The sequence below is a fragment of the Schistocerca piceifrons genome, chromosome 5, assembly GCF_021461385.2.
Source record: "Schistocerca piceifrons isolate TAMUIC-IGC-003096 chromosome 5, iqSchPice1.1, whole genome shotgun sequence".
Taxonomy (NCBI): Eukaryota; Metazoa; Arthropoda; class Insecta; order Orthoptera; family Acrididae; genus Schistocerca; species Schistocerca piceifrons.
In genome coordinates this window covers 473,078,927-473,102,363 of record NC_060142.1, presented here as the reverse complement: position 1 = coordinate 473,102,363, position 23,437 = coordinate 473,078,927, and the positions used below count along the sequence as shown (strand labels likewise).

The 23,437-nt window shown below is 40.6% G+C and overlaps 1 protein-coding gene across 2 annotated transcripts in view; it reads left to right on the top strand.

The window, feature by feature from the left end:
* LOC124799248 (uncharacterized protein C18orf19 homolog A) overlaps positions 1-23,437 on the top strand; it is a 68,825-nt gene that overhangs the window by 23,593 nt on the left and 21,795 nt on the right. For both annotated transcript variants that reach the window (XM_047262792.1, XM_047262793.1), the window contains exon 3: positions 1,196-1,341. In XM_047262792.1, the coding sequence (XP_047118748.1) occupies positions 1,196-1,341 (146 nt within the window). The remainder of the gene's footprint in view (positions 1-1,195; positions 1,342-23,437) is intronic.

The following is a 23,437-nucleotide window of genomic DNA, read 5'->3' as shown; positions in this document are numbered from 1 at the left end:
GATTTTGAAATTTTGCATCATAACAACACCTGCGTCCCGCTAAATGTAGTTAACCCATATTGTTCCATACCACGATCCATTACACACTTTACTATGCAGTTTAGAAGTGGGATCTTCAAAGTCAAACTACAGCTAGTCATATAACAATGCTCGAAGCGCATGCATACATTCAAATCTAAAGTGGTAGGAGCAGCAGAGACTAGAGTTACAGCTTAATGGAAGCTTGAGGCTGTATTCGGTAAAGAAAAGGAAAACTCAACATCATATGCTGCGAATGCAAGACAACCTCCCCTACTTCTGGGCACAACATTTTGGAAAAAAAAAAAACTATTCTTGGATTTGGGGATACAGTAATTAATTCCTGCCATATCTCTTCATTGTGATTTTATCTTTTGGACAGTACCAGTAAACCCTCATTCTTTAAAGAATTGAATGCCCATGTCATAAAACAGCTTTGAATGTCCGATTACTTTACGAATAAGTTAGTGGGTTAAAATTTAACTTTAAGCCTGCAAGCAAGAAGTTTGAAGAGGTTTGGAATTATGTTTAAACTTTGTTGGAAATTGATAGATGCTGTCATTCTCAAATACTGGATGAACATAGACAGATAATTTGCACACCATAAATTACACTGCCTCAAGACTTATTCATAATATCTAGCTGCAATATTTGACTGACTTTTTTTAAACGTTTAACGTAAGCTTATAGCTCTGAATGAGTAGGTTGTGGCACCATTTTAATTTTTTAAATTTGATCAGTAGCTCTATGAAATATTTAAACTCATATTTTTGTTGCCGCTGGAAGTGTTAGGTAGGCTGCCTGCAACTGGGGTGACATACCGTGAATTTCGTTAACTATTTGATAGTATTGATGCTTTTACCAGTCAGAAAATTGCATTTCAGATGGGCACATTTTGTTTTTAATGATTTTATTCACCCACATCACGCTTCCATACATCAATGTTGACACAACCATAGTCTCATAAGATGAGTCTCTTCTCTAACCGTATCCTTCAACGTTATCTGATTGCTCTACACATTTATTGAAATCAATGAAGCTTTTTCTTTATTTCATCAGCATTGTTAAGATAAATGCATCTTATCGTCGTCGTAGCATTTCAGTTTACTGATCTTATGTATGATGTGTAGTATTACTTACTAATCTCATATTGAAACATCTGTGCCTTGTTTTGCAGTGGTGTTGATGTTGTATCTCTCCTGGAAAGCTGGAATTTCAGCGAAGTAATCATTAAGCCTCTGCGAGACTCTAGTGCGGGATATGTTGCTGTAGCTTATGCACTATATAAAATAGCCACTCCAGTGAGATATACTGTCACATTAGGTAAGTAAAACCTGCCATATTATTGTTGAAACTGGCAAGCACAGAAAACAATCACAGAATTTGTGTGTATGTTCGTATTGTAGATTGTTTGTTCTATGTGCTGTTAAGAAATATTGATAACTGCTAGTTGTGCTCCCATAAAAGAAATAGTAGTATGTGAACACTGACTTTACATCAGACATCAGAGAGCCACAGTGAAAGGAAAAACTAAATCAAAAATTTGTAGTTGTTTCACTTGGAAGTCTTTTTAGAGCACAGATTGATAAATTGAAGCAAAATAACCAAATGACTTAAAGTAAAAGTACAGACTCCTTTGTGTTCAATGAAATAGTCCCTTTGGGGTTACAAATACATTACTAAGAAATTACAAAATAAAAGTTATACAAGGGCAAGGGATGTACAGGAATAATCTGGGAAGTTGTGACACGTTATTTCCTTCTATGCAGATTTCTATTAGTTTTGTACAAGTGTCAGTTGAAACCAGTTGTTAATGAATCCAGGCACCAGCTGCAGGGAGCACACTGACTGTTAGGAATTAATGTGAGGGAAAACTACCACAGGTCACTTTAGTCAGTTTTTTGTACTCGTTTTGCTTTGCCAACTGAAGTCATCTCTTGATGGCAATGTGTTAGATTTCACAGCTATACTCAGTGACATCGTCAGGCACTAAGTGGTGTAAATTTGATGTGCAATGTTTACTACAAGCTGCAGGAGCTAGCAGTAATCATAATGCATCCAATGTGCTCCTCTTAGTGTTTGATGACAGTCTAGGTCTTAGTTGTGAACTTTTGACACGCTGTCATCAGCAGTGAACATCTGAAGATGCCCTTGTTGTCAGAACAAAACTATTGATAATAATTTAAAAAGTTACTATAAATCAAAGGAAATGTTTGTTTGTAAAGTAATGAACAAAATAAATATGAGGAAGTGATGTGAAATGTTCAACAGTTGACAGAGAAATTGGTATGATGGAACTTGAATTGGACAACTCGCTCTCTCATCACTGTTTGGAGAATAAAATGAAGAACAAAATTTTGGAAGTTAGGCACTTAACTCTAGACAAGCTACACATTCCTTTCCAAGAGTCTCTCATTCTTTGCTTGGTGAAACTTACGTCCATACTTTTTAGCAACAAAATGTTTGCATATGGTTTTCCTGGAAACTGTGTGACCAACACAAAATACATGGAATAGCTGCAGCACTGATGTTTTATTGCGCAGTACCAAGCAGATTGGAATGACTTTTTTGCTCAAATTGTTATGGATGTTTTACCTCACCTCAGAGACGTATCAGTCACGTAATATCATTCTCTATGAGCTGAAAAAACTTCCAAAATTCAGACAACTCTGTCAACATGAAAAATAATGGCAACAAGTTTTTGGCATCCTCAGGGAGTCCTCTTGGTGAATTTAATGCCAAAAGACTGTACAATAAATGCAGATTAATATTGTAAGGAAAACAAATGGGAGCAATCCAAAATCATAGGCATAGAATGCTTTCTTGAAATATTGTGCTTCTTCACTACAATGCCTGCCCTTGTGCTGCTACTGTTGTTGTAACCAGAGCCTTGCTGAATTAATTTGGATGGGAATATTTTGGTCACCTACCCTGCAGTACAGATATTGCACTTAGCAGTTTTCACCATTCCACACAGGTCAAACTAACCCTAAGTGGTAAGTATTTTGGAAGTCATGCCACAGTAACGAACTGTCTTACTGGACTGTCAGCAGCTGAATATGATATGGCAATTTTAAAACCGTGTAGGCCGATATGACAAATACTTAAACAAATGATGGAGGTGCTCACAGTCATTTTCTTGATTACCCTTGTAGAGTGACATGTAATATGTGGTCCAAAGACTCTGGACAACAACTGCTGTACATTACAAAATTCCAGACATGTAACTTTGAACTGTTTTTGCACCACCACAATGTTTAGCTTCAAGTTTTTATACATTGGAGGCAGGAGTTGTATAATTTCTTCCTGGACATTGTTCTACACAATATTTCTTCCAATACTTCACAGACCAGTGAAGGCAAATGTTGATGGTGTTGGGACAGCAGCAGCCACAAATTTATTTTCAGTTCCTTTATTCAAAGGGTTCCGTTACCGGTTTCGAAACGTTGTGATTCATCGTCAGATGGTTTACACGCTTTCCTTATAACACGTGGTGTGTTTTTTACAGATTAATTGTCCTAAAATATAAATAATACATGATAATAAGTACGCCACACAAAGATGGTTGCGTTACAGATTTTCGTTGCATGTGACTTACGTGAAATGTCAGTTTGGAGTGTTTGTTTTTATAACATTCGTCCAACAGATGTGAATACATTCCCACAGCGTTCTTATTGTTGCACACGTAAATTTTTCTCACTGAACACTTTAGATTTGTCACTGAGAAGATTTCTACCATGCACCACATGTTTAGATACATACCAAGAGCTTACAAACATACGAGTATCAAAGATGCTATGATATATCGTAACATTTGAAGATGTCCTATCTTTGGAAATGATCATATTTTCACTTACGCAACTGAAATACATTTTACACTAGTACAGAGACATTGATTTTTTGAGTTGATACGGTTGCATTAATTATAAAGTTTTTTTTAGTACTGTGTAGGTAAAATAGTACTTTATTTAATTAAATTTAGCATCATGAGAAATATAGTAACATATAAATTTGCTACTTGATCTGCAGATAGGCGTACTAATATTATTTGCTATGGAGGTTGGAAAATGATTTTTGGAAATTTTTCAGGAAAGGGGTGTTAGCTAACTCTGTTTGTTCATTAAGGAATTTGGGGTGCTGTTTTTGTGTGTGTGTGTATTTCTATTTCTTCTAATGTATTCATGGGGGCTCCTTTTTCTGGTAGATGTAAAATTTTTAAGCTGTTCTCAATGTTTCTCACTAAATGGTTTTCTTCAGCAATATGGGCTGCAAATGCAGATTTGTTCTAGTTTCCAAGTCTTAAAGCATCAATGTGTTCTTTGTATCTAATTTCAAAACTTCTGCCTGTCTGTCCAATGTAGAATTTTGGGTATGTATCGCATTTAAGTTTGTATATTCCCTATTTACGGTAGGGACTCTTGGAGGTATTTAGATAAGGGATTACTTTTTGTTGTAATTTATTATTTGTGGAAAAGCTGATTGTGATATTTTTCTTTTTAAACAAGTTTGCTATTTGGTATGATAGTGGGCCTATGCATGGGAGAGTAGCATGTTTAGGTTTGGCTTCTGTGGCACACTGATTTTGCTTGAAGTGACTGCTGTGAAGTGGATCTGTGGTTTTTTGTCTGCATTTTGTTGTGGAGTTTTTTTTTTAATTATGGGTTTATATCCATTATTATGAGCAACTGTTTTAATTATACTGATTTCATTTTGTTGGTCCTTGTCACTCACTAGTACTTTTTAGTTTGGTGTAGCATCGTTCTGAAATATGCCATTTTTTGTTGGCGGGGGTGGCAAGATGAGTTGCCAATACTGACATCTGTGGTGGTAGGTTTTCTCGTAAATTGATGTTTATTGTTACTATTGCAAATCTTCAGGTCAAGAAAGTTAATGCTTTTATTAGTTTCATGTTCAACTGTGAATTTAATATTTTTGTGCATTTTGCTTAGATCTGCTGCTAATGTTTCTATTTCATTGCTTGTACCATCAAAAAGCAAGATTATATCATCAACATATCTTCTATAGTAGATTATTTTGTTTGAGAAGGGCTGGTTGGTTGAGAAGAATTTTTGTTCTATATGGTTGATGTAAATGTCAGCCAATATCCCAGCTAAGCTACTTCCCATTGCCAAACCATCATGTTGTTGGTACAGTTTGTTGTTGAAGCTAAAGTAATTATGCTCTAGAATAAGTGAAAGTATTTCTATGAGTTCACAGATCTCTGCAATACTAATTTTCTTATATTTAAGCAGATTGTTTCTTATAATTTTAATAGTCTCTTTGACAGGGATGTTCGTGTATAGGTTGACTATGTTTAGTGATGCTAATTTAGCTATTGGTGGGATGTAGATGCCTTTATTTAAGCTTATGAGTTCATGTTTGTTATGTATGGTGTAGTTATTTTCAAATGTATAGTATTTGGTAATGAGGTCTTTTAGTTTACGGCTTATGAAGTATGCAGGGCTGTTTCTTGAGTTAACAATCGGGAGAATGGGACAATTTTCTTTATGAACCTTTGGCTGTGCATGCAGTTTTGGTGCTGAGGGTTTCATTGCTATACAGTTATGTATTTCATATTTGTTCAGTAAAAAGCTAAAGTTTTGTAGTAGCTTTCAGAGTTTAGTTTGGAATTTTATTGTAGGATCTGACTTTATTTCAGTAATATTGTTGCTATGGAAAAATTTCAAGTTTTCTCTATGTATTCTCTTTCATGCATTACGATTAAAGAATTTCCTTTGTCAGCTTTTACTATGAGTGCTTTACTTTTTTGTACCCCAACAAACACTGTGTTTTAATCGGGTAAAGGAATGAAATAGCTTACGAAGTGAATATAGCACAGATGGACAATTTTCATGTCATGATCAAACTACAGAATGGAGCAATGCATGTGAATGCCACTTTGTCTGTGATTCATAGATTTTATGAAGAGAGAGAAATGATTGGCACAAGTATCTCAATGGGTATATCTGTTACCTGAACCCAGAAGTTTGTTGATGACTGGGTCCACAGCCTTAATGAAATTTTTAAATGAAATCATTCCATTTTAGGCTCTTAAAACATTATTTATTGTGATTTTGTGATTCCAATTTTGACATGTGGTCATTTTTGAGCATTGTGGAATCTTGCGACCCACCCAATAATGTAAAGCTGTGACATACTTCGTAAGAGCAGTTGCATGTGCTGTTGTGAGATTATCTGCTGTTGCACACAATAATATGTTATAAAGCTGGTGGAATAATGATATAAATACTCAAGTTTAATTTTCATGTTGGAGTCATGGTAAATGGCTCACAAAAGTGGCAAAGAAGCATCTTTGTATTATTGAGTGGGTTAAGCATTCTACAGTGCTTGAAAATGACCTTGTGTCGAAATTGCAGTGGCAATAAATAATGTTTTAAAAGCCTATAGTGGAATGATTTCATTTGAAAATGTTGTATGAATGTTTTTACTCGATGTGTTGGTTAGAGGATTTCAATTGTGAAATTTTTCAGCCTTTTCAGTTATACATGCACCATGACCAAAGTTGCCAACTTTTTTTTTAATGTTTAAAATTTTTTTTAGATGTGAGTAACGTATCTTATTTGAAGATGAGATGGAAAAAAAGTATATTTCTAAAACTATTAGTTTTTTGGGGGAAAACTTCATTTTGCCATTTCACATTATGGATACTGTATGGGCTGAGAGCTGCTCCATACGAGCAGAAGGTTATTACTTATGTTATTACTTATATTAATCCCCCTTCTCTCTCGTCCTCCTCCTCCTCCGGCAGTTTGCATTCCTGCTGCACAGAATGGATTGCAACCAGCCTTCTGGTCGGCCAGGAGAGCAGCTGAACACAGGCAGTAGCTTGGTGGTGTCATACTGTTTACAGTGATCGCTAGTCTAGGCTCAACTGTGAAATTGAAGTAACTACATAGTACCAAATATATGAATGGTAATAATACTTCTTCATAACTATGATTACTATACCTGCTACTTTTCAAAGGCATTAAAATGGAAACAGGTTTGTGTGCATAAGATTTACACAGACACTGCCAGTAACATAATTTTCTACACAATGTATTTACTTTCCACAGAAATTAATGGAGGAATGAGTGAGGGCTAGAGTCAAATGGATTTCAGTTAATGGACAGACATCACACATTTTCAGTAAAACAGAATGCAGTCAGTCACAAAAATTTGGCAGTGTTCTTTTCTTCTTCATATACCCCAAGGGAACTTTTATGCTCAACTTTGTATCCTTAACAATACATCAGCATTATTAATGATATGAATTAATAGAGGGAAACATTCCACATGGGAAAAATATATCTAAAAACAAAGATGATGTGACTTACCAAACGAAAGCGCTGGCACGTCGATAGACACACAAACAAACACAAACATACACACAAAATTCAAGCTTTCGCAACAAACTGTTGCCTCATCAGGAAAGAGGGAAGGAGAGGGAAAGACGAAAGGAAGTGGGTTTTAAGAGAGAGGGTAAGGAGTCATTCCAATCCCGGGAGCGGAAAGACTTACCTTAGGGGGAAAAAAGGACGGGTATACACTCGCACACACACACATATCCATCAACACATATACAGACACAAGCAGACATATTTAAAGACAAAGAGTTTGGGCCGTTTGCGGAGGGATGTAAATAAAACTTAATGGGGTCGTTGTGGGGATGTTGTGAGGGTGACATGGTATTAGAAGGTGGAAAGTGTAACATGAGGTTGAAATGAAAATGAAAATAACTGGAGAAAGTAACTGGAGATCTGTTGTGAAAAAAGGCGAAAAAGTGTTGGATAAAGCTGGGCTATGTTGATCCTGTGGTGAACTTGGGTTGGTAGACAACGACTTTGTCTTTAAATATGTCTGCTTGTGTCTGTATACGTGTGGATGGATATGTGTGTGTGTGCGAGTGTATACCCGTCCTTTTTTCCCCCTAAGGTAAGTCTTTCCGCTCCCGGGATTGGAATGACTCCTTACCCTCTCCCTTAAAACTCACTTCCTTTCGTCTTTCCCTCTCCTTCCCTCTTTCCTGATGAGGCAACAGTTTGTTGCGAAAGCTTGAATTTTGTGTGTATGTTTGTGTTTGTTTGTGTGTCTATCGACGTGCCAGAGCTTTCGTTTGGTAAGTCACATCATCTTTGTTTTTAGATACATCAGCATTATTAGTTATATATTAATTACATCTGAAACAACTTAATCCACAGTAGTATATTAATATAATTTCAGTGACTAGAAAAAAGATAGTCTATTCAGTATGTAATTAAATAAATGTGTAAAATACTTTGTTGTACCCCCTGCGATCTGAGATCTCTTCACTTACCTCCAGGGACAAGGCTGCCCTCCGACAGTATATGTACCCAGTTGTATACCAGTGCTGTAGTTCAACTAATGAAAGTACTACAGATTGGTTTCATTCAGAAGAATGAATGAATAAATAATTCAATCAAGACATAAACCTGCAACGTAAAAAGTTGATCATTTTTCATTGTATTGTTCGTATCACTATTTCATGGGCGGTGTTCTTAATGAATGAGATTTTTATGAATATTTTTCAACCACAGTAAGTGTCTCTACCTGTACAGTGGATCCAATGAAATTAAGAAGTTTCTGAGAAACTATGATCATTATTTGATCTCCGGTTGTAGAACAGTTGTAGTAAATCACATCAAAGTTCACACGGGATGCTGGGTGTGGAATATGAATGGAAACTTCACTTTTTAACTAACTGAGCTCTCTAGATATGAGCATTGCCATTCATTGAAAGGAAAGAATAGCCAATACGACCAGTTTTCCATGTGTAGGTTAGATTTATTTATTTATTTTAGCATTTCTGCCATGTTATATAACTTTGGATCCTAATGCTATTACTTTTTGTTATACCTCCATAGAGAAAACATTGAAAAATTTTAACTTAATATGAGAAACTGTTAAATCTTCCTGAAGCAAGAAACCATTTGACCCTATTGTGGCAGTGCAAGTAGTTATTGAAAGGTGGTCAACACAAACTTGAATAGCAGATAGCTTGGAGTATATGGATAAACTCAAATTGTGTATTGAAATTTGTATTGCACATTAGTTTTCAGTGTGGATTTAGGAAATACATTCATTTATTGAAACTAGATATGGCTGTTGGCAGCTACACAAGGGTAATTATGGTTCCGGAGTTAGAGATATTGAAAATAATCCCTTTAAATGTTGTAGTAGCTGTGTGGGACAATGTGTTCAAACTATTCCTCTACCAAGTAGCAGTGACATATCAAAGTCCAGAAGTTTAAAACAATCTCAGTTGTTGAATACTAGAATCATAAGATTTTTCATGTACCTAAAACCACAGCAGTGTTCAAATTTAGTATAGTGGCAGATCTATTCTTTTTTCTTTTTCAGCACATTGTTGACTGCAAAAAACCTTTCTTTATGATAAGAACATTCAGACTGAAGTTGTACATTATTTTCATTTGTAGTTATAACTTTTATTTCTGACTGGATTAATTTTGCTAAGAGAATACAATTTAATTGAAAATTTTGTGTCTTATGATCATGAGTCATGAATAGCAACCAGTGTATTGCATTGAGATCATTTCCACACATTTCCTACGTACAGGTTTCTCACAAGTGTCAAATATTTCACCCTGTCATATTCTTTCATTTTGGCACTCTGGACTGCTGCCTACATTTTCCACTACCTGATTTGTTTTCTTTATTTGTCCCACTGCAACTGTTTTTTCATGTTCATATCTTAGTTCTTCACTGAAATCCTGCAGAAACTGCTCGTGGCTAATAACTTTCCCTGGAATTGCTGTGTAAAGAATCCATGCATATGCAGTATTCTGACAGAGTTCAAAACCTTATGAGACACTTGTACTTTTCATCCGTGCTAAGCATCTTTCAGCTGAATAGTTTGTACCAGTCAAGTCCAGTATATTCACTTCATATTTAGATTTTTTATGAAACTAGCTTGGAAACCTGGCATTGCTCAGGTATTTATTAATAGCTGTGTCTCAGACTTTGTATGTATGGAGTTAAGTTTTGACTTATAAAAGTGCTTTGTGTATGACATTTGAAGTAGTATGAGTGGGGACATGAGCGAAGAGCTTGTTTGCTACACTAACATGGGAGAGAGCCACATAGAGATGGCTGTGAGTGAAACAACTAACACTAAGGTTCACACCCACAACTCACAGCATCTGGCCTTGTGCTTTGTTTAGGGTCACGGTGTAATGTATGTTGACTGGGAATTGTACTTGTTTAAAGCAAAATGGTAAATTGTTAGCAATAAATAGTATTCAGAGTATAAGAACTCTCGCCTGTGCCACTTCCTGACAAAATTTCTGCTTCTATGATGTTACGTTGGGGAGAAGTAACTTTAAGTCTTTGTGAGTGAAGCGTTCTGAGGAGCAAGATAATGCCTGACACTATCGATTAGAGTTACATTGTCCCTCACTTTTGGAAGGAATTTCCAAAGAGGGACTTCAAGCATGATGGTCTCGAGCTGCAGCAAGTATCACCACACGATCTTCTTTGGATTCTTGAGACTGCATAGCCCTCAGTCTTTTAGTCTTTGTAATGTATTCAGAAAGACTCAGCAGTTTTCTAGGCATTTTTATTCATAAACAAAACAACATCAAAATGGGTCATTCCATGTAAAGTCATCCAGGCCATGACACCCATTATCTAGTTGTGAACTGATATTTTGTGTACTGCTTTTGTATCTAGTATCATGAACTTCTACCAATTTTTATTGCTTTATATACATTCTGTTGGTAGCAATTGCTGAAAGTTTGATCAATGCTTTACTTAAAAGCAAACTGTAAAAATTTGAAAATTGGGTGCAGTTTTTAAACAAAAAGTGGTATGCTACAGTTTTTTCCCCTGAATATCCTTTCAGACATGTAGTTTCCAAGAACATGTTAGAATTGTCCAATTAAATTTTTGTAAATTAATTTTATTTAATTTTTTTGTTAAATTAGAAAAAATATTTTTAACAATTGCCCCCTTCTGGAAAACACTGAAAAAATTAGAAAGTGCTATACAAATAAAACAAATTGAACAAAAATTGCAATATATGAAACAAAATTACACATTATAAAATATAGGCCAACTTGTACATTACATGACATATGAACACTTTCTTACATAACTAAATTAACTCAATGTAAAAATACATAGCATTTTGTTAATAATATTTAAGCATTTTGTCAAAAGCCAATATTGTCAACACTACACAAAATGCTGGTGCTGCAATCTGCATCCAAATTGATTTGGAACTACACGTGACAAGACACTTTGATGCTTAGGTAGTCTCCACCAACTTTGAGGACTCTTTGCTCAGAGAATAAGTACGGCCTGTTGCTGTGTCATATCAACTTCACACAGAATATGAGAGAAAGAAACATCATCATCAGGCCAATAGAAGGACAGGGATGGTCCATGAGGTTGCATGAACCTTTCTGTAACATCTCCTTCTTCACAACTCACCTTCTCAACGGTTCCCAAGAAGAGTTATATGCACATGCAACATAGCAGTGGGGGTGCATAGTGCATTCTGGCATTAGTGACGGAAGTGCATCTGAGAAATCCTGTACGATACTAAAATCCATCTCACAGCTCAGAAATTTTGCTCCAATCTTGGTTGGTTATAGTGGTAGAAAGTGATGCGTAGATTATGTTCCAGGAATTGTTTTTGCACTTTTGAAGCACTGAGAAAGATAATGTCTGACTTGTACCACTTCATCTTTTGAAACAAAGAGAACTGAAATGCCGTGCAGGTTCTCGCGACAGAATTCAGATACCTGTGAAGATGTAAGTATTTGATCTTCATAAACTCTTTGCAAACTTGTTTTTGTGACAAGTCTTTCAGCAGTGCCACCAATACCATCCCAGGGAGATTTGCCATGTATGGTAGCAAAAAAACTGCACTTTATGCTGAAGTCGTGTGCATGGTAGCAGATATTTCTGAAATTCTTACACTTTTATATTGTGCAGCACAACCATCAATGAAATATTCAACATACACAAGATGAATTTCTGGAAATTCACACGTAAAAAAATTCAATACAGTCTTCTGAATCTGGTACACCAAGGCAACATCATGTTCTTGATCATCAGAAACAATACAAATACTTTTTGTGTGCAGCTGTTTGTCCTTTTTCTAACATATAGGGACAGTGTGAAGAGTGCAGCTGCCATTGTTCCAAAGGTACTCCTTACCCCTGTACTTCATCTTGAACAACAAAATTGATCCAGCCGCTGTGGCCGAGTGGTTCTACGCGCTGCAGTCTGCCTGAGCTTCGACCTCGCTGCATATGCCAAGGAGTAAGTGCCCATCCTTTCTGGGGCACCAGGATTCTCGGCAATGGCCATCCCGCCAGGTGGCCCTTGCTGCGGCTGGGTGGTGCCCATGGGGAAAGCCTCTGATCGGAGGGGGTGGCATCAGGTCAGATGACCTGCAGTGAAACGGGTTAAATCAACTTGAGCTGGTGGTCGCTCCTCCCTCGCAGTCTCATAGCATGTACGAAATGATTTTGATGCTGCGACCTATGATTCCTGATCGTTCCCCTACCTTCTCCCCATAAAAGCCTTAACTTGGTCCAGGGTCTTATTTTCCATCGTGAGGAACTACGTGCCAACTTAGAGCGACGGGGTGTCCACTTCGTCCAGCGCATGTATAGTTGACCCAAAGACAACAGGGTTGCTAACGGTGCCTTCATCTTGGCCTTTGAGGGTGACTCGTTACCTGAAAAGGTCAAGGTGATGGTTTAACGCTGTGACGTGAAACCATAAGTCCCTCCCCCTATGCGGTGCTTCAAGTGTTGGAAGTTTGGTCACATGTCATCTCGTCGTACTTCCAGCGCCACATGCAGGGATTGCGGTTGTCCTCTGCCCCCGGGCACTCCATGTGTGCCTCCTCCCACTTGTGTCAACTGTGGGAAGTACCACTCCCCCTGCTCGCCTGACTGCCCTGTTCTCCATAAGGAGTGACAGCCCTGTTCCATAAGGAGTGACGGATCATGGAAATAAAAACCATGGACAGGCTCACCTATCAGGATGCAAAGACGAAATATGAACAACTCCATCCTGTGCAGATGACTACATCGTATGCTGTGACTGCGACTTCATTGCCCCCCCGGTGGCAACGCCTGTCCCTGCAGTTGTTAAGCCTCCAGTGGGCCCTCGGGACCGTCCTGACTCTTCCCCCGTGTCTGTGATGGGGGACGCTGTTTCTTCTGGTGCTCCCAAGCTACCTCCTTTGGGAGACCAACCCCCCAAACTGACGGGGATATCGGACCCCCCCTCCACCGGAGGTAGGAGGTAAGCCAGCCTCCTTCGGCTTCTCTCACGCGGAAAGGGTCCCTTCTAAGGCCGCCTCCAGCGCAACAGCTGACATCAGTCAGTGGCTCAAGGAGCCATGAGCAGCAGATCAAAGAGTTTCCCACTCTTTGTCTGTCTGTGATGCTCCTTCTGAGTCTCCTTCCCAGGTCGCTCCTAAGGAGCAACGCGAGGAGAAGAAGAAGAAGAAGAAGAAGAAGAAGAAGAAGAATAGGCTGGGTAAGGCTGGCGAGTTTCAGGCTGCCTCTGTGCAGTCCTGTTCCTGCCATTTCTGAGTCTGAGGATGATTTGCAGATTTTGGTGTCCCCCGATGATCTCAATCTCGCCCCTACCTCAGATGGATTGAGTCTGGATTCAGGCTCTCCTTTGGTGATGGTCAATGACCCAGTGGCGCAATCTGCTTCCTTGGTCCCTTCACGTCTTTTTCTGCCGCAGACAATGTCATCCTCCAGTGGAATTGCAGCGGTTTTTTCCACCACCTTGCTGAGCTCCAACAACTTCTCAGCCTTACCCTTTCTTCTGCATTTCTCTCCATTAAACCTGGTTTCTGGCGTTGCGGAGTCCCGCCCTTCGTGGCTATCAGGGTTATTATAAGAATCGGGTAATTTATGAGAGGGTATCTGGTGGAGTCTGTGTTTACACTCTTCACTCTCTTTACAGTGAGTGTGTCCCTTTTCAAACACCTTTGAGGCTGTCGCTGTTAGGGTGTGGACATCGCAGGGTGTTAGTGTCTGTAGCCTTTATCTTCCACCAGATGGTGATATCCCGCAGCATGTATTGGCTTCACTGGTGGCCCAGTTGCCGCCACCTTTTCTGTTACTGAGCGAATTTAATCACCAAAACCCTTTGCGGGGTGGATTGGTGGCAACGGACCGAGGCACTGTCGTTGAGCAGGTGTTGGCACAGCTCGACCTTTCTCTCTTAAATGATGGTGCCTCCACAAATTTCAGTATGACACATGGCACCTACTCAGCTATCGACCTTTTGGTCTGGAGCCCTGGCCTTCTACCATCCATCCATTGGAGTGTGCTCGACGACTTGTGTGGTAGTGACCACTTTCCGATTTTTCTGTCACTGCCGCAGTGTCACTCTTCTGGGCGCCTCCCCAGGTGGGCTTTGAATACGGCTAAGTGGGACTCATTTGCCTCCATTGCTGCTATTGCGCCTCTTTCTCATGACGCCATTGATGTGGTGGTTCACACGATAACCACTGGCATTGTTTCTGCAGCAGAATCTGCACTCCCCTGTTCTTCCGGGTCCCCTCAGTGGAGGACTGTGCCTTGACGGTCACCAGAGATTGCTGACACGATTCGAGATCATAGGTGGGCCCTCCAATGTCATAAGAGGCACCCATCCCTGGACCACCTAATTGCCTTTAAACGACTCCGTGCCCAAGCCCGTCGCCTTATTCACCAACGGAAGCAGGAGTGCTGGGAAAGGTATGTCTCCACTATTGGCACCCATACCTCTCCATCGCAGGTTTGGACCAAGATTAGGTGATTCTATGGATATCAGGCTCCCGTCAGTGTCCCTGGGCTTTCCCTGAATGGAGCCATCTGTCCTGACTCAGACACGATTCCTGAACTCTTCGCAGAGCATTATGCTCAGAGTTACGCTTCTACAAATTACCCGTTGGCCTTCAGCTCCCTGAAAGAATGATTGGAATGTCAGAGCCTTTCGTTCCATATGTGCCACCTAGTCTCTACAATGATCCATTCAGTGAGTGGGAATTCCACAGTGCCCTAGCCCCTTGCCCTGATACGGCTCCCAGGCTGGATCGCACCCACTGTCAGATGCTAAAACACCTCTCGGTGGACTGCCAGTGACACCTCCTAGACCTTTTCAACCGTATCTGGGTTGAGGGTGAGTTCCTGGCTCAGTGGTGGGAAAGCATTATCATACCAGTGTTGAACCTTAGCAAGAACCCACTTGAGGTTGACAGCTACTGCCCCATTAGCCATACCAACGTTCTGTGCAAGTTGCTCAAATGCATGGTGAACTGGAGGTTGAGTTGTCTACTTGAGTTTCCGGGCTTTCTGGCTCCGTCTCAGGCTGGTCTCCGTAAGGGCTGCTCTGCTGCCAATAATCTGGTCTCCCTGGAGTGTGCTATCTGTGTGGCATTTGCCCGCCGTCAGCATCTGGTTGCCATCTTTTTTGACATGCGGAAGGCATACGATACAACATGGTGACATCACATCCTCGTCACGCTTCATGGGTGGGGTCTTAGGGGCCCACTCCCGATTTTTATTCATGCATTTCTGCCGGCATCACACTGTTCACCCTGAACCACGGCTTTATCTTGACGGCAAACCTCTTGCTGTGGTGGAAATGCATTGGTTTTTGGGATTGCTTTTTGATACCCGGTTGACTTGGCTCACTCACCTTTGGCAGCTTAAACAAACATGCTTTTAAAGCTCTTCGTTGCTTGAGTTACACCAGCTGGGGTGCCGATCGGTCTAACCTTCTATGACTATATCAGGCATTGATTTAGTCCTGTCTCGATTATGGGAGCCTGGCTTACGATTCAGCATTGCCTTCCGCATTGCGCTTGCTTGACCCCATACTTCACTGCAAGATCTGACTCGCAACTGGAGCTTTCCGCACAAGCCCTGTAAACAGCATACTTGTGGAGGCTGGTGTCCCTTCATTACGGATCTGGTGCCAACAACTACTGGCCGCTTATGTGACACGTGTTTGTAGCTTGCCCGGGCATCCAAATTATCATCTCCTGTTCCCCAACTCAGTTGTCCATCTTCCAAACGGCGGCCCCGATCAGGGTGTCCAATTGCGGTTTGCGTCTGGTCTCTTCTTTCTGGGCTTGTGTTTTTTCCTCTCCCACCTCTTTTCTGGGCCCGTATACATATACCGCCATAGTGTGCGGCCCACCCATGCCTTCAGCTGGATTTGGCACAAGGTCCGAAAGACTCAGTCCCTTCTGAGGCCCTCCCCCAACACTTTCTTTCCAGCCTTGCCCCGTTTCCCAGCTCTTCTGTAGTCTATACCAATAGTTTGGTGGTTGCTGGTCATGGTGGATATGCTTTCACTCTTGGGGAACAATCTGAACAATGCTCGTTGCTGGCTGGCTGCAGTGTTTTCACTCCAGAGCTTGTAGCCATCTTAGAGTATATCTGCTCCTGCCCAGGTGAGTCCTTCGTCATCTGTACTGACTCCCTGAGTGGTTTATGAGCTCTCGACCAGCGTTTTCCTCACTCTCATGTGATGATGGCTATCCAGGAGTCCATTCGTACTCTTGCCCATTGTGGCCGCTCCATGGTTTTTGTGTGGAACCTGGGTCATGTTGGCATCCCGGGTAATGAACGTGTTGACAGGCTGGCCAAACAGACTATCAGTGCACCGGCCCTAATTGGCCTTCTGGAATGTGATCTCCAGTCAGTATTGCAGCAAAAAGTCCTTGGTACTTGGGGTGATGAATGGCGCACCCTGTCTTCCCCCAACAAACTTTGGGTCATCAAGGAGACTGTAGGTGTGTGGCACTCCTGCTTGCGAGCCTCTCGCACCGACTGAGTTGTTTTCTGCCAGCTAAGCATTGGCCACACCTGGCTGAGGCACGGTCATTTATTGCGCTGCGAGAACTCAGCTATATGTCGCTGTGGATCAGTGTTGAGTGGTCCACATCTTGTTGGCCTGTCCACTTTTAACTGCACTCGGGCAGATGTTTGCGCTGCCTGATATGTTCCCTGCACTTTTAACGGATGTCGCTGCAATGGCAGGCATAGTTTTGAGTTTTATTCACGTGGGGGACTTTTATCACTCGATCTGAGGGTTTGTCTCCTTTTTTTGGCATTGAGTCTGGCCTTTGGTGTACAGTTTTAGATTGGGGATTTTAGTGTGTCTTGTGGTGGTTGGCTTTTCCTTTCAACCCCCCCCCCCCCCCCCCCCCCGCGCGCGTCCCGCCCCTCCTGGTTGTGGCCAACCACTGCAACACTCTGCGTGTTTTTAAGTTCTCTTTTCTGGTCTTTGTCTATGTATTTCTTGTTATGTGTTGTCCCTTGTCATCTCCGTTTTCTTCATTACGGGTGTTTCATGGTCGTGGAAAAAGGGACGGATGCTCTTTGTAGTCTGGTCCCTTCAACCCCCACAAACCAACCAACCGATACCCATTGACTGTACTGAATTGTCTCATCAGGAACATAGTCTTCTATTTAATTTTCTAAGTGGGTTTGAAGCAATGAACTGGTGGGGCATTTTTCACACAGACGAAGCATACAGGCTTGGTTATTTATATCATGTTGTTATTTTAATTGGATCTTGGTATGTTTCTTTAATAGAAATGGAATTTAGAAGCAATTTAACGTTTTGGTGGTTAATGCACACATGTACGGTATGTACTCCTGATGATCCTGCAAGTATACATTGTTTTGGTCGAAGAGAAGCAAATTTTGAGAATCCTACTTTGTCTTCAGGATACTTTTTTTTATAGAAAGAATACAGTTCAGTTAAATTACAAAACAAGACGCTTTTGTTCATAGGTATTTTTGCTGGTGCTCACTTTGTCTTTTTTCTCAGGCATTATTCTTGTGTTTTCGTCATCATCATCATCATTTAAGACTGATTATGCCTTTCAGCATTCAGTCTGGAGCATAGCCCCCCTTATACAGTTCCTCCATGATCCCCTATTCAGTGCTAACATTGGTGCCTCTTCTGATGTTAAACCTATTACTTCAAAATCATTCTTAACCGAATCCAGGTACCTTCTCCTCGGTCTGCCCCAACTCCTCCTACCCTCTACTGCTGAATCCATGAGTCTCTTGGGTAACCTTGCTTCTCCCATGCGTGTAACATGACCCCACCATCTAAGCCTGTTCGCCCTGACTGCTACATGTATACAGTTCATTCCTAGTTTTTCTCTGATTTCCTCATTGTGGACACCCTCCTGCCATTGTTCCCATCTACTAGTACCTGCAATCATCCTAGCTACTTTCATATCCGTAACCTCAACCTTGTTGATATCATCATCAGTTATCTGCTATATTAGCAGGTCCTTTGCCTCTCCATTTTCTGCGATCCATTGCTTCCTTCTTAAGGCTGCTGTATGTTGTACCGTCCATCATGTCATCCAGTATCTGGAATCTCTTCCTTCCTCGCTTCCTTATCCCTTCTACATAACCTTCTAAAACTGTTTTTATCAGTCCGTCATTCTTTCTTAATATATGCCCAATCCAATTTCTTTTTCTTCTCTTTATTACATCTAGTAACTGTCTTTTCTCTCCCACTCTTCTCAGTACCTCTTCATTTTTTACTCTGTCCATCCAACTTATTCTTTCCATCTTCCGCCGCGTCCAGATCTCAAAAGCCTCCAGCCTTTCTCTGTCTTTTTTCCTCATAGTCCATGTTTCAGCGCCATATAGAAGAACACTCCATACAAGACATTTTATGAGTCTCTTTCTGAGTTCTCTGTCCAGACCACTGCAGAAGATTCTCCTTTTCTTATAAAACGCCTCTTTTGCCATTGCTATCCTTGTTTTAATTTCTGTGGTGCACTTCCAGTCGGTGTCTATCCTGCTTCCAAGATACTTAAAATTTTGCACCTGTTCTAGTGTTTCTCCATTCAGCACAATTTTTATTTCCTTATTTCCTCCTATTGCCAATACTTTTGTTTTATTTGTGTTAATTTTCATTCCATATTTTTTTCTGTTAGTTGCAATGGTGTCCACCAAATCCTGTAATTCTTTTTCCCCTGTGGCTAGAAGGACCATGTCATCAGCAAATCTCAAGCACCCTACTCTTCTTCCTCCAATTTCTACTCCTTTGTCATCTAATGAGCATTGGTCAATCATATTTTCCAAGTACAGGTTGAAAAGAGTAGGTGATAAACAGCATCCTTGTCTTACTCCTTTCCCTAGTCTGATCCAGTTTGTACTTTCTCCTCTCACTTTAAGTGAAACTTTTTGATTAAGGTACAATGAGTTTATAAGTCTTCTGGTTTTCCAGTCCACTCTCTTTTCCCTCATAATAGTCGCCAGCTTGTCCCAAACCACATTGTCAAATGCCTTTTCTAAATCGATGAAGCACATATATAGGTCTCTTCCTTTTTCAATAAACCTTTCTCCCAAGATTCGTAGGAGCCCTATTGCATCTCTGGTGCCCGTATTCCGTCTAAAGCCAAACTGCTCCTCGCCGAGATTCTCCTCTAGTACTTTTTCAAGTCTTTTATTAATTATTCTTAACATCACTTTGGCTGCATGTGAAATGAGGTTGATTGTCCTGTGCTCGCTGCATTTCTTGATTCCTTGTTTTTTCGGTAATGGAATCATTACTGTTGTCAAAAAGTCCTCAGGCCATTCACCACTGTCATATATTTTATTACATAACCTCAATATTTCTCTTATTCCATTGTGGTTCAAGCATTTTAGTATTTCTCCCGGTATTGTATCTGTACCTACTGCTTTGCCATTTTTCATTGCAGCAATGGCAGACTTTACTTCTTCCATTATGATGGTCGGTCCTTTCTCTTCATCACTTACACTGTTGTGTGATTCAAGTTCCAGAGTTTCTGGTTTGCTATTTGTGTCATATAGCTCTTTTATATATTCTTTCCATCTCTGGAGGACATCGTCACGATCTTTGTACACTACCTCTTCGTCTTTACTCAAAATTTCCATAGTAGCACTTCCTGCTCTGTTTTGTTCTCATGTCATAGTCTTTACTCTGTTATATAGTAAGTCATATCTTCCCTTCCTGTCCAGTTCTTCAATTTCATCACATTCCTAGCCTGCTCTGTTTCTCTTCGCAGTTCGTTATTTAACCTTCGGTATATCTTTCTTGCATCTTCAGTGTTCTTGTTTTTCAATTTTCTTCTCTCCTCCATCTTGGAAATCATTTCTTGTGTGACCCATGGTTTTTTTGACCTTTTCCCTTTTATACATTCTATATTTTGCTGTCCTGCTTTAATGATTCCTTCTTTCAGCATATTCCAGTACTCGTTGGCATTATCAGGTGCTTCTTTGTCTCGTAATGTGTTTAGAAAGTCCTGAGACAGCATTTCTGTAATTTGTTCTTTGTTGGACCTTATCTTCTCTAGATCCCACTTCTTCACCATTGTCGCCTTTTTCAGTTTTTTCATTCTTATTTCTATTTCTGCCATAAGTAAGTTGTGGTCACTATTAATATCTGCACCTGGTAATGTGTGCACCTTCTTGATTACATTCCTGTATCTTTCTTCTACCAGTATAAAATCGATTTGGTTTCTATATTTATCCCCTGGTGATTTCCAAGTGTAGAGCCTCCTCTTATGGTTCTTGAACCATGTGTTTGCCGCTATCAGCTGCCTTTCCCTGCAGAAGTCAATTAACCATAAGGTAACCTGAATCCACCCAGCTTTCGCTCCCGTACAACAAAGTTGGTCGAAAGATTGAACGCTGCACAGATAACTTAGTCTTGGTACTGACTTCCTTCTTGCAGAAGAGAGTAGATCGTAGCTGAGCACTCACTGCATTAGCTTTGCTACACCTCGCTTCCAGTTCTTTCACTATGTTGCCATCCTGTGAGAATATGCATCCTAAGTACTTGAAACCGTCCACCTGTTCTAACTTTGTTCCTCCTATTTGGCACTCAATCCGTTTATATTTCTTTCCAGCTGATATTACTTTCGTTTTGGAGATGCTAATCTTTATACCATAGTCCTTACGTTTCTGATCTAGCCCTGAAATATTACTTTGCAAACTTTCAATCGAATCTGCCATCACAACTAAGTCATCCGCATATGCAAGACTGCTTATTTTGTGTTCACATATCTTAATCTCAACCAGCCAGTCTATTGTTTTCAACATATGATCCATAAATAATATGAACAACAGTGGAGACAGGTTGCAGCCTTGTCTTACCCCTGAAACTACTCTGAACCATGAACTCAATTTACCGTCAACTCTAACTGCTGCCTGACTATCCATGTAAAGACCTTTAATTGCTTGCAAAAGTTTGCCTCCTATTCCATAATCTTGTAGAACAGACAATAACTTCCTCCTAGGAACCCGGTCATATGCCTTTTCTAGATCTATAAAGCATAGATACAATTCCCTGTTCCACTCATAACACTTCTCCATTATTTGCCGTAAGCTAAAGATCTGGTCCTGACAACCTCTAAGAGGCCTAAACCCACACTGATTTTCATCCAATTGGTCCTCAACTAATACTCGCACTTTCCTTTCAACAATACTTGAGAAGATTTTACCCACAACGCTGATTAAAGAGATACCTCTATAGTTGTTACAATCTTTTCTGTTTCCATGTTTAAAGATTGGTGTGATTACTGCTTTTGTCCAGTCTGATGGAACCTGTCCCGACTCCCAGGCCATTTCAATTATCCTGTGTAGCCATTTAAGACCTGACATTCCACTGTATTTGATGAGTTCCGACTTAATTTCATCCACCCCAGCCGCTTTATTGCACTGCAATCTATTGACCATTTTTTCCACTTCCTCAAATGTGATCCTATTTCCATCATCATTCCTATCCCATTCTACCTCGAAATCTGAAACATTACTGATCGCATTTTCACCTACATTGAGCAACTCTTCAAAATATTCCCTCCATCTGCCCAAGGCATCCACAGGATTCACCAGCAGTTTTCCTGACCTGTCCAAAATACTTGTCATTTCCTTCTTACCTCCCTTTCGAAGACTGCTAATTACACTCCAGAATGGTTTTCCAGCAGCTTGACCCATAGTCTCCAACCTGTTTCCAAAGTCTTCCCACGATTTCTTCTTGGATGCTGCAATTATCTGTTTGGCTTTGTTTCTTTCTTCAACATAACTTTCTCTGTCTACCTGGGTTCTGGTTTGTAGCCATTTCTGATACGCCTTCTTTTTCCTTTTACAGGCTGCCTTGACTGTATCATTCCACCAAGCTGTTTGCTTCATCCTGCTTTTACACACTACTGTTCCAAGACATTCTTTAGCCACTTCTAGTACTGTGTCCCTGTACCTTGTCCATTCCTTTTCCAATGACTGTAATTGACTACATTCAACTAACTGGTACCTTTCTGAGATCGCTGTTATGTACTTGTGCCTGATTTCCTAATCCTGAAGTTTCTCCACTCTTATCCTCCTACAAATGGACCTGACCTCCTGCACTTTCGGCCTCACAATCCCAATTTCACTGCAGATTAAATAATGATCAGTGTCATCAAAGAATCCCCTGAATACACGTGTGTCCCTCACAGCCTTCCTGAATTCCTGATCTGTTATTATATAGTCAATGACAGATCTGGTTCCCCTGCCTTCCCAAGTATACCAGTGAATGTTCTTATGTTTAAAAAAGGAGTTTGTGATTACTAAGCCCATACTGGCACAGAAATCCAAGAGTTGTTTCCCGTTCCTGTTGGCCTCCATATCCTCTCCAAATTTACCCATAACCTTTTCATACCCTTCTGTTCGATTTCCAATCCTGGCGTTAAAATCACCCATGAGCAGAACACTGTCCTTGTCCTTTACTCTAACAACTACATCACTGAGTGCCTCATAAAAACTATCCATCTTATCTTGATCTGTCCCTTCACAATGCGAATATACTGACACAATCCTAATTTTCTTGCTAGACACTGTCAAATCTATCCACATCAGTCGTTCATTTACATACCTTATTGCAACTATGCTGGGCTCCATTTCTTTCCTGATGTAAAGCCCTACGCCCCATTGTGCTATTCCTGCGTTGACTCCTGACAGGTAGACCTTGTATTCTCCCACTTCCTCTTCTTTCTCACCCCTTACCCGAATGTCACTAACAGCTAAAACGTCCAGCCCCATCTTACTTGCAGCCTCCGCCAGCTCTACCTTCTTCCCAGAGTAGCCCCCATTGATATTAATAGCTCCCCATCTCATTACCATTTGTTTGCCAAGTCGTATCTTTGGAGTCCCTGGTTTGCCAGTTAGAGGTGGGACTCCGTCACCTCCAAAGGTCTGAGGCATTTTGCTCTGATTGTTGCCAGCATCATATTTAAAGTACCAGGGAAGCAGGTTGCTAGCCTTACTTGTCCTGAGTCCCATTGGGTTTTACCCCTAACGGCTGAGGGACTAACCGGTGAATTTGGTAGTCTTTGCCGTATGAGCACAAAGGTGACCAGGACTCAGAATATGTC